At 39.5% G+C, this 15,247-nt stretch overlaps 1 protein-coding gene across 2 annotated transcripts in view; it reads right to left on the bottom strand.

Annotated features, from left to right (window-relative positions):
* Positions 1-15,247, bottom strand: part of CWF19L2 (CWF19 like cell cycle control factor 2) — a 150,242-nt gene that overhangs the window by 107,220 nt on the left and 27,775 nt on the right. For both annotated transcript variants that reach the window (XM_019469300.2, XM_019469301.2), the window contains exon 7: positions 8,681-8,796. In XM_019469300.2, the coding sequence (XP_019324845.2) occupies positions 8,681-8,796 (116 nt within the window). The remainder of the gene's footprint in view (positions 1-8,680; positions 8,797-15,247) is intronic.

Raw genomic sequence — 15,247 nt, 5'->3', positions numbered from 1 at the left:
CAACTGAAAAATGTGTAAGAATGAAGAGCTAATTTTTTAATAACTAATAAAAAAAGACTGACCTTACCACACAGTAGGTGTTCACTAATCATTTACTATCTGCATGAGTTACTGAAAACAACAATAATTATAAGAGTAGGATACTAATTCCAGGAAACAGCAGAAAAATCAACAGAATAGATTTGACAGTAAAATAGACTCATTTTATAAAAGACAAACTAATATATAATAAATGTGTCATATCAAAGTAGTGGGAAAACTTATTCAATATATTATAAATGACTATCTGAAGACATAAAGTTAGAAACCTACTTTACAATATACACAAATATATATCTATATATATACATATATAGATATATATTCCAAAAAGATGAAAGATACCCATAAAAAGTACTGAGCAAGTACTCAAAGTAAATACAGACATACATTTTTATGATTTTTTGGGTGACAAAAGCCTTTCAGTGAATTATAGCAAGAATATTAAGTGATGAAAGAAAAACCTGATGGATTTTGTTAGGTAAAAATGTTCAAAACCTACCCATAGCAAATATAAACAAAGTAAAAACTAAACATGAAACTGAGAGAAAAATTTACAACAGATTAAAAGACCTTAAAGCAATCAATATCCCAAAGGGAAAATGGGTAAATGTCATCAACAATCGATTCACTTAAAAATAAAAATGGCCAACACGCCCGGGGGGCTGAGTCACTTGAGCATCTAGCTCTTAATTTCAGCCCAGGTCATGAGCTCACAGTCATGAGTTTGAGCCCCACATCACACTCTGCAATGTGGGATCCCCTCTCCCTCTCACTCTGTCCCTTCCCTAGTTCTATACGTACTCTCATGCACCCTCTCTCTCAAAATAAATAAACATTAAAAAAAAAAAATACAAATGACCAAAAAAATATGAAAAAACATTCCAGTGCATTAGTAAGCAAAAATAAAAGCAAAAAAAAAAAAAAAATCTGCTTAGCACAGTAGCACACTATGAAGACTAACAAAATCATGTGATAAGAGTCATTGTAATGAAAATATAATTTGATCCTTTTTGTAGAGATATTTGTTAATATACAACTCACTTTAAGTATCCCTATCCTTCAAATAACAATTTTGTTTTTAGTAATTCATCTTAAGAAAGTAACCTGGTGAGTTTACAAAATGCATTAAACAAAGATGATGAGTACAATATTATTTAACAGGGGAAAATAAAATAAAAATGTCACTCCATCATTAAGTAAATAAATACATGGCAAATCCATACAAATATATATTAAAATATTAAGGTCATTAAAATGTGTATTTACTGACATCCAACTATGCCTCTATTAGTACATAAAAAGACCCAGAATGTATTCCATGAGCCTACTCTTATAAAACTATTTTAAAAGTATATAAAAAACAGGAAAGAAATCTATAAAAATGAATGCATCAAAATTTAACAAGCAATGTTTTTTTTAATATGAAATGTATTGTCAAATTGGTTTCCATACAACACCCAGTGCTCATCCCAACAGGTGCCCTCCTCAGTGCCCATCACCCATTCTCCCCTTCCTCCCACCCCCATCAACCCTCAGTTTATTCTCAGTTTTTAAGAGTCTCTTACAGTTTGCCTCCCTCCCTCTCAACTTTTTTTCCCCTTCCCCTTCCCCATGGTCTTCTCTTAAGTTTCTCAGGATCCACATAAAAGTGAAAACATATGGTATCTGTCTTTCTCTGTATGGCTTATTCCACTTAGCATAACACTCTCCAGTTCCAACCTCGCTGCTACAAAAGGCCATATTTCATTCTTTCTCATTGCCACATGGTATTCCATTGTGTATATAAACCACAATTTCTTTATCCATTCATCAGTTGATGGACATTTAGGCTCTTTCCATAATTTGGCTATTGGTGAGAGTGCTGCTATAAACATTGGGGTCCAAATGCCCCTATGCATCAGGACTCCTGTATCCCTTGGGTAAATTCCTAGCAGTGCTACTGCTGGGTCATAGGGGAGATCTATTTTTAATTTTTTGAGGAACCTCCACACTGTTTCCCAGAGCGGCTGCACCAGTTTGCATTCCCACCAACAGTGTAAGAAGGTTCCCATTTCTCCACACCCTCACCAGCATCTATAATCTCCTGATTTGTTCATTTTAGCCACTCTGACTGCCGTGAGGTGATATCTGAGTGTGGTTTTGATTTGTATTTCCCTGATGAGGAGGGACGTTGAGCATCTTTTCATGTGCCTGTTGACCATCTGGATGTCTTCTTTAAAGAAGTGTCTATTCATGTCTTCTACCCATTTCTTCACTGGATTATTTGTTTTTCAGGCGTGGAGTTTGGTGAGTTCTTAATAGACTTTGCATACTAGCACTTTGTCCAATATGTCATTTGCAAGTATCTTTTCCCATTCCATAGGTTGCCTTTTAGTGTTGTTGATTGTTTCCTTTGCAGTGCAGAAGCTTTTTATCTTCATGAGGTCCCGATAGTTCATTTTTGCTTTTAATTCCCTTGCTTTTGGAGATGTGTCTTGTAAGAAATTGCTGCAGGTGAGGTCAAAGAGGCTTTTTCCTGCTTTCTCCTCTAGGATTTTGATGGTTTCCTGTCTCACATTCAGGTCCTTCATCCATTTTGAGTTTATTTTGGTGAATGGTCTAAGAAAGTGCTCTAGTTTCATTCTTCTACATGTTGCTGCCCAGTTCTCCCAGCACCATTTGTTAAAGAGACTGTCTTTTTTCCATTGGATATTCTTTCCTGCTTTGTCAAAGATCAGTTGGCCACACTTTTGTGGGTCCAATTCTGGGGTCTGTATTCTATTCCATTGGTCTATGTGTCTGTTTTTGTGCCAATACCATGCTGTCTTGATGATTACAGCTTTGTAGTAGAGGCTAAAGTCTGGGATTGTGATGCCTCCCACTTTGGTCTTCTTCAATATTACTTTGGCTATTCGGGGTCTTTTGTGGCTCCATACAAATTTTCGGATTGCTTGTTCTAGCTTCGAGAAGAATGCTGGTGAAATTTTGATTGGGATTGCATTGAATGTGTAGATTTCTTTGAGTAGTGTTGACATCTTAACAATATTATTCTTCCAATCCATGAGCACAGAATGTTTTTCCATTTCTTTATATCTTCTTCAATTTCCTTCATAAGCTTCCTATAGTTTTCAGCATACAGATCTTTTATGTCTTTGGTTAGGTTTATTCCTAGCTATTTTATGCTTCTTGGTGCAATTGTGAATGGGATCAGTTTCTTTATTTGTCTTTCTGTTGCTTCATTATTAGCGTATAAGAATGCAACTGATTTCTGTGCATTGATTTTGTATCCTGCAACTTTGCTGAATTCATGTATCAGTTCTAGCAGACCTTTGGTGGAGTCTATCGGTTTTCCAGGTATAATATCATGTCATCTGCAAAAAGTGAAAGCTTAACTTCATCTTTGCCAATTTTGATGCCTTTGATTTCCTTTTGTTGTCTGATTGCTGATGCTAGCACTTCCAACACCATGTTAAACAACAGCGGTGAGAGTGGACATCCCTGTCATGTTCCTGATCTCAGGGAGAAAGCTCTCAGTTTTTCCCCATTGAGGATGATATTAGCTGTGAGCTTTTCATAAATGGCTTTTATGATGTTTAAGTATGTTCCTTCTAATCCGACTTTTGCGAAGGTTTTTTATTAAGAAAGGATGCTGAATTTTGTCAAATGCTTTTTCTGCATTGATTGACAGGATCATATGGTTCTTTTCTTTTCTTTTATTAATGTGATGTATCACATTGATTGATTTGCGAATGTTGAACCAGCCCTGCAGGCCAGGAATGAATCCCACTTGATCATGGTGAACAATTCTTTTTATATGCTGTTGAATTCGATTTGCTAGTATCTTATTGAGAATTTTTGCACCCATATTCATCAGGGATATTGGCCTGTAATTCTCTTTTTTTGCTGGGTCTCTGTCTGGTTTGGGAATCAAAGTAATGCTGGCTTCATAGAATGAGTCTGGAAGTTTTCCTTCCTTTATATTTTTGGAACAGCTTAAGAAGGATAGGTATTATCTCTGCTTTCTCTCTGGTAGAATTCCCCAGGGATGCCATCTGGTCCTGGAATCTTATTTGTTGGGAGATTTTTGATAAATGGTTCAATTTCTTCACTGGTTATGGGTCTGTTCAAGCTTTCTATTTCTTCCTGTTTGAGTTTTGGAAGTGTGTGGGTGCTTAGGAATTTGCCCATTTCTTCCAGGTTGTCCAGTTTGTTGGCATATAATTTTTCATAGTATTCCCTGATAATTGCTTGTATTTCTGAGGGGTTGGTTGTAATAATTCCATTTTCATTCATGATTTTATCTATTTGGGTCATCTCCCTTTCCTTTTTGAGAAGCCTGGCTAGAGGTTTATCAATTTCGTTTATTTTTTTCAAAAAACCAACTCTTGGTTTCATTGACCTGCTCTACAGTTCTTTTAGATTCTATATTGTTTATTTCTGCTCTGCTCTTTATTTCTCTTCTTCTGCTGGGTTTGGGGTGTCTTTGCTGTTCTGCTTCTATTTCCCTTAGGTGTACTGTTAGATTTTGTATTTGGGATTTTTCTTGTTTCTTAAGATAGGCCTGGATTGCAATGTATTTTCCTCTCAGGACTACCTTCGCTGCATCCCAAAGCGTTTGGATGGCTGTATTTTCATTTTCAGTTGTTTCCACATATTTTTAAATTTCTTCTCTAATTGCCTGGTTGACCCATTCATTCTTTAGTAGGGTGTTCTTTAACCTCCAGGCTTTTGGAGGTTTTCCAGACTTTTTCCTGTGGTTGATTTCAAGCTTCATAGCACTGTGGTCTGAAAGTGTGCATGGGATGATCTCAATTCTTGTATACTTATGAAGGGCTGTTTTGTGACCCAATATGTGATCTATCTTGGAGAAGGTTCCATGTGCACTCGAGAAGAAAGTATATTCTGTTGCTTTGGGATGCAGAGTTCTAAATGCATCTGTCAAGTTCATCTGATCCAGTGTATCATTCAGGGCTCTTGTTTCTTTATTGATCCTGTGTCTAGATGATCTATCCATTGCCGTCCATGGAGTACAAAAGTCCCCTGCAATTACCACATTCTTATCAATAAGGTTGCTTACATTTGTGATGAATTGTTTTATATGTTTGGGGGCTCCCATATTCGGCACATAGACATTTATAATTGTTAGCTTTTCCTGATGGATAGACCTTGTAATTATTATATAATGCCCTTCTTCATCTCTTGTTACAACCTTTCATTTAAAGTGTAGTTTGTCTGATACAAGTATGGCTACTCCAGCTTTCTTTTGAGTTCCAGTAGCATGATAGATAGTTCTCCATCCCCTCACTTTCAATCTGAAGGTGTCCTCAGGTCTAAAATGAGTCTCTTGTAGACAGCAAATAGATGGATCTTGTTTTTTTTTTTCATACATTCTGATACTCTATGTCTTTTGGTTGGAGCATTTAGTCCATTTACATTCAGTGTTATTATATGGGTTTAGAGTCGTTGTGATGTCTGTAGGTTTCATGCTTGTAGTGATGTTTCTGGTACTTTGTGGTCCTTGCAACATTTCACTTACAGAATCCCCCTTAGGATCTCTTGTAGGGCTGGTTTAGTGGTGATGAATTCCATCAGTTTTTGTTTGTTTGGGAAAATCTTTATCTCTCCTTCTATTCTGAATGACAGACTTGCTGGGTAAAGGATTCTTGGCTCCATATTTTTTTCTGTTCATCACAGTGAAGATTTCCTGCCATTCCTTTCTGGCCTGCCAAGTTTCAGTAGATAGGTCTGCTACTACCCTTATGTGTCTACCTTTGTAAGTCAGGGCCTGTTTATCCTTAGTGCTTTCAGAATTCTCTCTTTATCCTTGTATTTTGCCAGTTTCACTATGATATGTCGTGCAGAAGATCGATTGAAGTTATGTCTGAACAGAGTTCTCTGTGCCTCTTGGATTTCAATGCCTTTTTCCTTCCCCAGATCAGGGAAGTTCTCAGCTTTGATTTGTTCAAATACACCTTCAGCCCCTTTCTCTCTCTCTTCCCCCTCTGGAATCCCTATTATACGGATATTATTGCATTTCATTGCATCACTTAGTTCTCAAATTCTCCCCTCATACTCCTGGATTTTTTTATCTTTTTCTCAGCTTCCTCTTTTTCCATAATTTTATCTTCTAATTCACCTATTCTCTCCTCTGCCTCTTCAATCCATGCTATGGCCACCTCCTTTTTATTTTGCCCCTCATTTATACCATTTTTTAGCTCCTCATAACTATTTCTTAGTCCCTTGATCTCTGTAGCAATAGATTCTCTGCTGTCCTCTATGCTTTTTTCAAGCCCAGCGATTAATTCTATGACTATTATTCTAAATTCTTGTTCCGTTATATTGCTTAAATCAGTTTTCATCAATTTGTTAGCTGTCGCTACTTCCTGGAGTTTCTTTTGAGAAGATTTCTTCCATTTTATCATTTTGGGTAGTTCCTGCAGTGGCTCCAAACTGTAGGGCACTTCCCCTGTGCTGTCTTCAGTAACTTGTGCTGGTGGGTGGGGCCACAGTCAGACCCGATGTCTGACTCCAGCTCTCCGCTGGGGCCACAGACTGGTGTGTACCTTATCTTCCCCTTTCCGAGGGGCAGTACTCGCTGTGGAGTGGGGTGGCCCCTGTCTGGACTGCTTGCACACTACCAGGCTTGTGGTGCTTCTTGGATGGGACCTGGCCAAGGGCATATTAGCTGGGATGGATCCGCAAGGTGCACAGGGGCGGGAGGGGCAGGCTTAGCTCGCTTTGCCATCAGTGGTCCGCTGTGGGAGGGGCCCTGCAGCACTGGGAGGCAGGCAGGCAGACCCGTCGGAGGGATGGATCCACAGAAGCACAGCCTTGGGTGTTTGCGCGGTGCAAGCAAGTTCGGTGACGGGAACTGGTTCCCTTTGGGATTTCTGCTGGGGGATGGACGAGGGAGATGGCGCTTCTGAGTGCCTTTGTTCCCCGCAGAGCTGAGCTCTGTCTTCCAGGGCTCAACTACTCTCCCTTCGGTTGTCCTCCAGCCCTCCCGCTCTCTGAGCAGAGCTGTTGACTTATAACATTCCAGATGTTAAGTCCCACTGGCTGTCAGAACACACTCCGTCCAGCCCCTCTGCTTTTGCAAGTCAGAATTCGGGGGCTCTACCTTGCAGGGCGGGCTGCCCCTCCACCGCCCCGGCTCCCTCCCGCCAGTCCGTGGAGTGCGCACCGCCTCTCCGCCCTTCCTACCCTCTTCCGTGGGCCTCTCGTCTACGCTTGGCTCCGGAGAGTCCATTCTGCTAGTCTTCTGGCGGTCTTCTGGGTTATTCAGGCAGATGTGGGTGGAATCTAGGTGATCCGCAGGACGCGGTGAGACCAGCGTCCTCCTACACCGCCATCTTCCTCTATCCTCACAACCATTCTTTTTTTAAAAAAAAGGATGATTTGGGGGTACCCGGGTGGCTCAGCTGGTTGAGCCTCGGACTTTGGCTCAGGTTTTGATCTCCAGTTTGTCAGGGCAGAGCCTGCTTTGGAAGATCTGTCCCCTTCTCTCTTTGCCTCTCCCCCATTGGCACTATCTCAAAAATAAACAAACATTAAAAAAAACAAAACAAAAAAAAAAAAACAAAAAAACTCCCGGCCACTGCCTGGCTCAGTGGGTTAAGCGGCTGACTTTGGCTCAGGTGGTGATCTGAAAGGTAAGTTCAAGCCCCACACTGGGATTGCTGCTGTCAGCATGGAGCCTGCTTCAGATGCTAGGATCCTCTGTCCCCTTCTCAGCCCCCTCCCCGCTCATGTTTTCTCTCAAAAATAAATAAAACATTTTTTAAAAATCTCCAGAATAAATATGATTTTTCTCTCACTTTTTTTTTACTTGCCCATATTTTTGAAATCTTACTACTTTCTACATCTGCTTTTGCTAGAAATTAAGAAAGAAAAGGGCATTACTAACAACTGAAATAGAAAGATTATCCACACTTTGTAAATGGGGGAGCTGCTTCTAAAATATCATGTGTGCACACACTCTCTCTCTTTAAAAAGAAAGCAGGGGCGCCTGGGTGGCTCAGTCGGTTAAGCGGCCGACTTCAGCCAGGTCACGATCTCACGGTCCGTGAGTTCTAGCCCCGCATTGGGCTCTGTGCTGACAGCTCAGAGCCTGGAGCCTGCTTCAGATTCTGTGTCTCCCCCTCTCTGACCCTCCCCCGTTCATGCTCTGTCTCTCCCTGTCTCAAAAATAAATGTTAAAATAAATAAATAAATAAATAAATAATAAAAAATAAGTAAAAAGAAAGCAAAAAAACAAAAAACAAGAACAAAAAAAAAACTTGTATTTTAAAACTCTGGAAAATAAAATCTCTGGAATAAAGAAAAACTCTGAAATACACCAAAATTTCAACAGCGCTTATCTCAAGAGGCATATTGGGGGATTTCCTGCATCATTTAAATTTTCTCACAATGAGAAAATGTTATTTTTAGATTAAACACACACACTTAAGTTTTATGTTCATCATATCAATAAAAATATGCTACAGAAGTTTACGCAATTAAAAAAAGGCAGAAAATGGCTTCAGCAGTAGACAGAGTTGAGATTTAATACCCATTTAATTCAAAAGAGCTTCATGGCACAAAACACTGACAAAGTTACAGACATTATTTCTCATATAACTTTGAATATAATACATATCTCCTTAATGCCAGTACTTACCCCATATCTTTCAGCCACAATGTCTTCAAAACGTCTGTTCTGTTTCTCAGCTTGTTCCTTCATCCTCTGGTAAGACTTCCTCAGCCAGCTCAATCCACCATCTTCTACCACTGAAACTAAATTCCAATACTAAATGTCAGTTATACTTTTCATGTAGTTATAACAGAATTAATATTGCTTCTCTAATAATTTCTTAAAGTATAAGTTATTCTTCCTTGAACATAAAAGAACCATAAGTGCATTTAAAATTCAACATATTATTTATGTACCTATATATGCAAGGTATGTATTTTAGGGACCGAGGAAGGCAAAAATTAAACTATCCTCAAAAAAAGTGCAATCTAAAAATATAAAGATAAAAGGATATAAACAGTAACAATAAAGATAATATGTAGTAAAAATTACACAAAGGTAAAGAATTATACAACAATGAGAGATGGATTATTTCTAAATGGAAGGTCACGTAAAATTTAAAGATCAGGCTTAAAACAAGGAGCTGGATGTCCACAAACAAAGATAAAAGCAGGGAGGGCATGCCCAGAAATAAAGGATGAAAGCACACACACAGAAGAGGAAAAAGTTACCTCAGAAACAAAACAAAGAACAAATGAGGAAATTACAGAAGAGAATACTGAAAGGCAAATCAAAACAAATTATTCCATTATAGTCATGACTGCCAGCTATGAAAATCTGAATGCCTTCAACAAACTTTATTAAGCTGCTTGTATTTCCTTCTACACACATCACACTTTTATGCGCATAAAGAAATCGAATCACTTAAGTCAAAATTCTGTTCCTGATTTTCCTTGTCCAAAAATAGGATGGCTTTAGATCATCCCAGTTCTACAATCAACATAAACACACACAAAACCCAAAAGACATGTGTAAAAATCATAAATAGTGGAAAAGTCTGCAGTAATCCCAGCTTAGAAAACAACCCAAATGTCCACCATTAGTAACATGGGTAAACAGCATAAATTGTGACATATTCCTAAAATACACAGCATTGGAAATCAATGACTACAACAGTGCATAACATGGGTGATTCTGAAAATGGGAACACAGGAAGCAGGAAACCAAAGGGAACACGGTACTTACTATGGGATTCCAGGGAAAATGGACTTTGGTGCTAGAAACCAAAGCAGTGGCTATTCTGACAGGAGCACAGTGACCAGAAGCTCCACAAGGCAGTTTGTGGGATGCTAAAGATGTTCTGTTTCTCAAAAGGTGTGCTGATTACACGGGTATTTTCACTTGGAGTAATGGTCAGACTGTACACTTAACGATTTGTGTACTTTTCTGTATGTGTTAGACTTTACTAAAAAGTTTAAAGGGAAAAAAAAGACTTTTCAATCCTCTGACTGTAGTCTCACTCAAATCTCAAAAATCTATCTTTGTTAAGCAATCTCTCCTAAGAAAAGAAGTCTCTCTTTACAGATCTAAAATACTTTGTACTTCGAAACCTAGATGTCCAGTTAACTCAATGATTCACTTTTCTTTCGAGTTTATTTTGCTCTTACTCCTTTTTTATTTTATACAATGTATGAGTTCAAAATTAACAATGCAATTACTCAAGGAAGTTAGTCTAAATCCTCAATTTACACGAGGATAAGAGAAACCCATTATCAATAATACCTATATTAACATCCCAGTTACACAATTAAGTTTATTTCGAAGAATTATCTACGAAACTGAAAAAATGCTGACGGGCAGAGTGAAGACAAGATTTCCTTAACAATCACCAGTATATTAACACAGTTCAGAGAAAAAAAGCTCAGAGAAAAAGGAAGACTTTTATTCCTCTGTGTTGACATTTACCAAGAAACTCAAACAAGAAAAAAAACTTTTCAGGGCGCCTGGGTGGGTCAGTCAGTTAGGCATCCGGCTTTGGCTCTGGTCATGATCTCGCAGTTTGTGAGTTTGAGCCCCGCGTCCGGCTCTGTGCTGACAGCTCAGACCATGGAGCCTGCTTCGGATTCTATGTCTCCCGGTCTCTCAGCCCCTCCCATGCTCATGCTCTGTCTCTCTCTCTCTCTCAATAACGTTAATAAACGTTAAAAAAATCTTTTTCTCTAAAAAGAATAAACCTTTCAATGAATTCAGGTATGAGTATGACTCACAATTTTAGAAATATTTATACAATAATATCATCTTTAGGGGCGCCTGGGTGGCGTCCAACTTCAGCTCAGGTCATGATCTCACGGTTCGTGAGATTGAGCCCCACATAGGGCTCTGTGCTGACAGCTCGGAGCCTAGAGCCTGCTTCAGATCCTGTGTCTCCCTTTCTTTCTGCCCCTCCCCTATTCACACTCTGTCTCTCTCTCTCTCTCTCCTTCAAAAATATATAAACATTAAAAAAATTATTCAATAATATTACATCTTTAGTTGATTGTATGTTCTATTTCAATAGTCTTATTAATCTTATAATTAGAGATGACAATGAAATATTTTTAACAGTAAAAATCACCAAATATTTTAAAAACAAATAAAAAATACCAATTTGCAGCACCATCTATCATGAAATTCATTCTAACAAATATTTAGTGAATATTTACTATAAATATGAAAATGTGTTAAACACAGTAGGAAGTAAAAATAAATAAAACATAGTCACTATCCTTTATGCAGTATACAACATATATACACCTATATCTGAGGTCAAAATGTAAGAGACTAAAAGTATATGCTTCCATCATAATTAAAGGTTATTTGGTATACGCAAAACACAACCAAATGAATCCAAGCTCCATTCCCCACATTTCTCATAAGACAAATATAAAAACAGCAACAAACAAAATATCAGGAGACCAAGATATTAACCTCAGTGTTCCTATAAACTAGTTGTAAGATCTTAACCAAGTCACTGACTGAATCGTTGCTTCTTCATCTGTATTACAGGGCAGTTTTGATTTAAACTGCCTATGAAATTTCTCCCAACTCAGAAGATTCTAAAAGTCAAAAAAAAAGAGGGGAAAAACATCCTGGAAAGAACAAAAATACATGAGAACAGTTTGTAAGCAAGAATGTCTACTAACTCCATGGTAACACATCCAGTCCTGTAGTGAAGAATCCAGAGCAACTCAACGTGGGCCAGCAGTCAGAAGACCTGGTCCCAGGACCACCCCTCTGACTAGAGGAACGACCCGGCCACTCTGAGCCTTACTGCCCTGCGCTGTAACATTCAGGACAATAACACCTACTCTGCTACCTTCACGCGGTTGTTACGAAAATGAGCTCACGTGTAAATGTGCCGCAGGTACTTTAAAACTGTACAAATATTCCCACTGCTAAAATATGGTTAAAAATAATTTTGTATGAATGCTGAAAACAGGTTACTTACTTGTCCACTTAATTTTTTCTAAGGGGAAAAGATCAAAACTAATCAACTGATTTTTGAAAACATGGCACCTCAATCACTACCAAAACAAACCGTTGAAAACTTCATTTTCCCAAAACATTTCATCATAAGGGCAAGTATTTGCCACTGTCATCATTATTTTACTGTATCCCAGATATTTTGCTGGAAGATCTCCTCCCTGGATCCTCACAGCACCCACCTAAGACCGGCCACCATGTTCCCGGGGTGATGGCACCAACAAGGCAAGTGATAAACTTCCTGTGCGGGTCCAAGGAGTAGGACATGCAGGTGCTGAGCAGTCCTAGCTGGTTGGCCCCGCACTGAGAGGCACACCTGTTCCAGTGCACCTGGCGCCACACCGCGCTCCCATGAGGGTGCCCTGGGCACCTTGCCCGAGACCTGCCGCAGTGGGCGGGGCTGGGCGCTTCTCTAGACTCACAAATACGGTGGTATGGGAAGCCCCCTTGCTAGCTGGCCTTGAAGGTCCGCTCAAAGGCAGCACCGACAACCTCTGATTCTGGACTTCCTGTGGGATTCCCACTGGTTTCCATTTGTATTCTACCCACGCTGCCCTGGATGCCTTGAGAGGTCACTTCTGCCTTTCCAGTGGCAAAACGGCGTGCTACCTCTTAAAAACAAAAGCCACAGTAAATGCATCTCAGCTGGGTATTGACAACCTCTCTCGACCAGAAAAGGATGCAGAGCTGTAAGAGAAGATAACGTGAGTGCATACTTGCCTCAGTTCACTGATGAAGATTCTGAAGGAAGTGACTCCTGACCAGCCCAAGCCAGAAAACTGATCCAGAATCAAAGCTTAAGTATCAGGGTCAGGCCTTACTGCTATCTTCAGCAACAGGTGCTGTCTGATCAATTCTCAAGCAAGACTGGCTTCAAAAATGAATGGGAAATGTGGTTTATTATGATTACCCCTAGGTGGATTTTCCAAATGATTTGTGAAGCTATTTCTAGACGATGTGAAACTAAGGAGCCTTCTGTCCAGGTTTTATAGTTATTTGCCTTAAGAATTTACTGGAGCTTGTCAATTTCACAAATACTTATTTCTGAAAACAACTTTTACTGCAAATTTAGGTTGATTAAGAGGTGATGTCCCGTGAATGTTCTGATATAAAGATGCACTGTTTTTAAAAAATAGAGTTGTATTTAACATTGACTACTATTATTCCTACACAGAATGGGTATTATGTAAAGACTGAGAAACCTTTTTTTCTTACATAAAATACAGGTACATACATATTCTGTAGGTAATATTCAATAAGTTAACTGGATAATATACCATTTCCTTTCTATTTTCATTTCCAAACTGAGCTTAACTGGGTAATAATGGAAGGAATGATAAAACATCAAACATTCGCCAAGATGCTGTTTTTCATATTTTGTTTCACATAGCACTTTGGCTCAGCGGCCTGTCACATTATTCACTTGGGAAAGGTATTGTACTAGCCACTGGGGATAAAAGGTAAGCAAAACAGCCACCCTATCAGCACAGAGCTCATAATCTCATTACAGATGGACATTTAAATAACCACATGAGTCCATGTAAAATTGCTACCATAATAGAAAGGGTCTTGAAGGGGACACAGAGCTAGCACACACAGCAGGGAACAGTCCTGGTCCGGGGGTCAGGAACAGCCTCGCAGAGGATGTCGCAGCAGTGATGTGAAAGAGGAGTAGGGGCTCTTTAGGTAATGGAGGGGAAACCTGTGCAAAGGCCCTGAGGCCCTTCAAAGAAGGCTGCAGGAACTGCACCACTGGCCAGAAAGCAGAGGGTGCAAGGAATCACTGGCCTCCAGAAGGGTGTTTGTTCTTACCCCAAGAACAATGGGAAGCCCTTGAAGAATGTTACAGGAGGAGGCCTATGACAGGATTGGTTTTACTTCTGTAGGACCTGCTTACGGTCGTCTTGGGGAGTATGGGCTACAGGGGTAGCAAGCAGATCACCAAAGAGCAGGCAAGAGCAGAATCAAGAGATAGTACAGCCAAGTGGTCGTGCAGAGAAAGGCAGACTTGGTTCAGGTACAGACGACAAACTTTTAATTCTTTCCATCTTATACTACATAAAGGACATTCCCCTTTAAAAATATTTCGAGCGAGAAAATTCTGATTAGCTTTATACTTTTGAGATGCAAAATCTGGTTCCACACGCAAGGGTGAAGCCTTGGCAACTAACACCACCACAAAAACTCTTACTTTCCACCCCTAAAGAATGGGACCTGATGACTTAATACCATATCGAATCAGCCTAGGGTTTTTATTGTGTGCGGGTACGTCCTTATGCGGCTATTTTTCGTAACTTCAGGATTTGCCAATTTGGCAGAAAATTAAATGCATGAACTTGACACCAAGTTAAACTGGCTGGTTTCAAATAGTTTTTTTTCTTTTTTTCCAAATACAAAATACATGCTTACTCTAGAAAAAAATTCAGGCATAGATGTATGACCAAATAGAGGATGAAAGTACACTTCTGTCTGCAGCTTTGAGAGGCACAGAACAGCATGCTGGGAAGTGAGCGGGCTCTGGAGCCAAACTATTTGGATTCAAACTGTGGTTTGGATACTTACTAGCCATGAACTTGAGGAATTTACTTAAACTCTTACTGTAAAACAGGGATTAAAAACTAGGGCTGTAACTCTTGACTACAGAGAACACAATGGTGGTCACCAGAGGGGAGGTGAGTGGGGCGGGGGATGGGGAAAGCAGGTGACGGGGATTAAGGGTGCACTTGCAGTGATGAGCACCGGGTGATGTGCCCAAGTGTCGAATCACTATATTGTACACCTGAAACTAGTATTACTCTATGTTAGGCAAGTGAATTTAAATAAAAACTTTTTTAAAAATGAGTAAACTGGACTCAGAGAAGTCAAGAAACATTCCCCAAATCACAAAGCAGTAAGTGGAAATGCCAAAATTCCAATCTCAAGTAGCCTAACGCCAAAATCTGAGTCCTTAACTCTAACACTATGTGACCAACAAACACAACTCCCTAATATTAAAGTTACAACACTTTTCGGTGCCTAACCATTTCAGCCTTACCACTGGTCTAAACAGAATGACTACACTATCTGCATATGTGGTAAAACCCACAGATCATTTAAAACTTAATTTTAACTCAAGGGTGCCTTGGTGTCTCAGGAGGTTAAGCATCTCACTTCCGCTCGGGTCATGATCTCATTGCTTTCGAGTTCCAGCCC

The sequence above is a fragment of the Panthera pardus genome, unplaced genomic scaffold (assembly GCF_024362965.1).
Source record: "Panthera pardus isolate Hobbes unplaced genomic scaffold, ASM2436296v1 HiC_scaffold_12, whole genome shotgun sequence".
Taxonomy (NCBI): Eukaryota; Metazoa; Chordata; class Mammalia; order Carnivora; family Felidae; genus Panthera; species Panthera pardus.
Note: the sequence above shows the minus strand (reverse complement) of the source record. Positions and strands in the feature narration are given on the sequence as shown.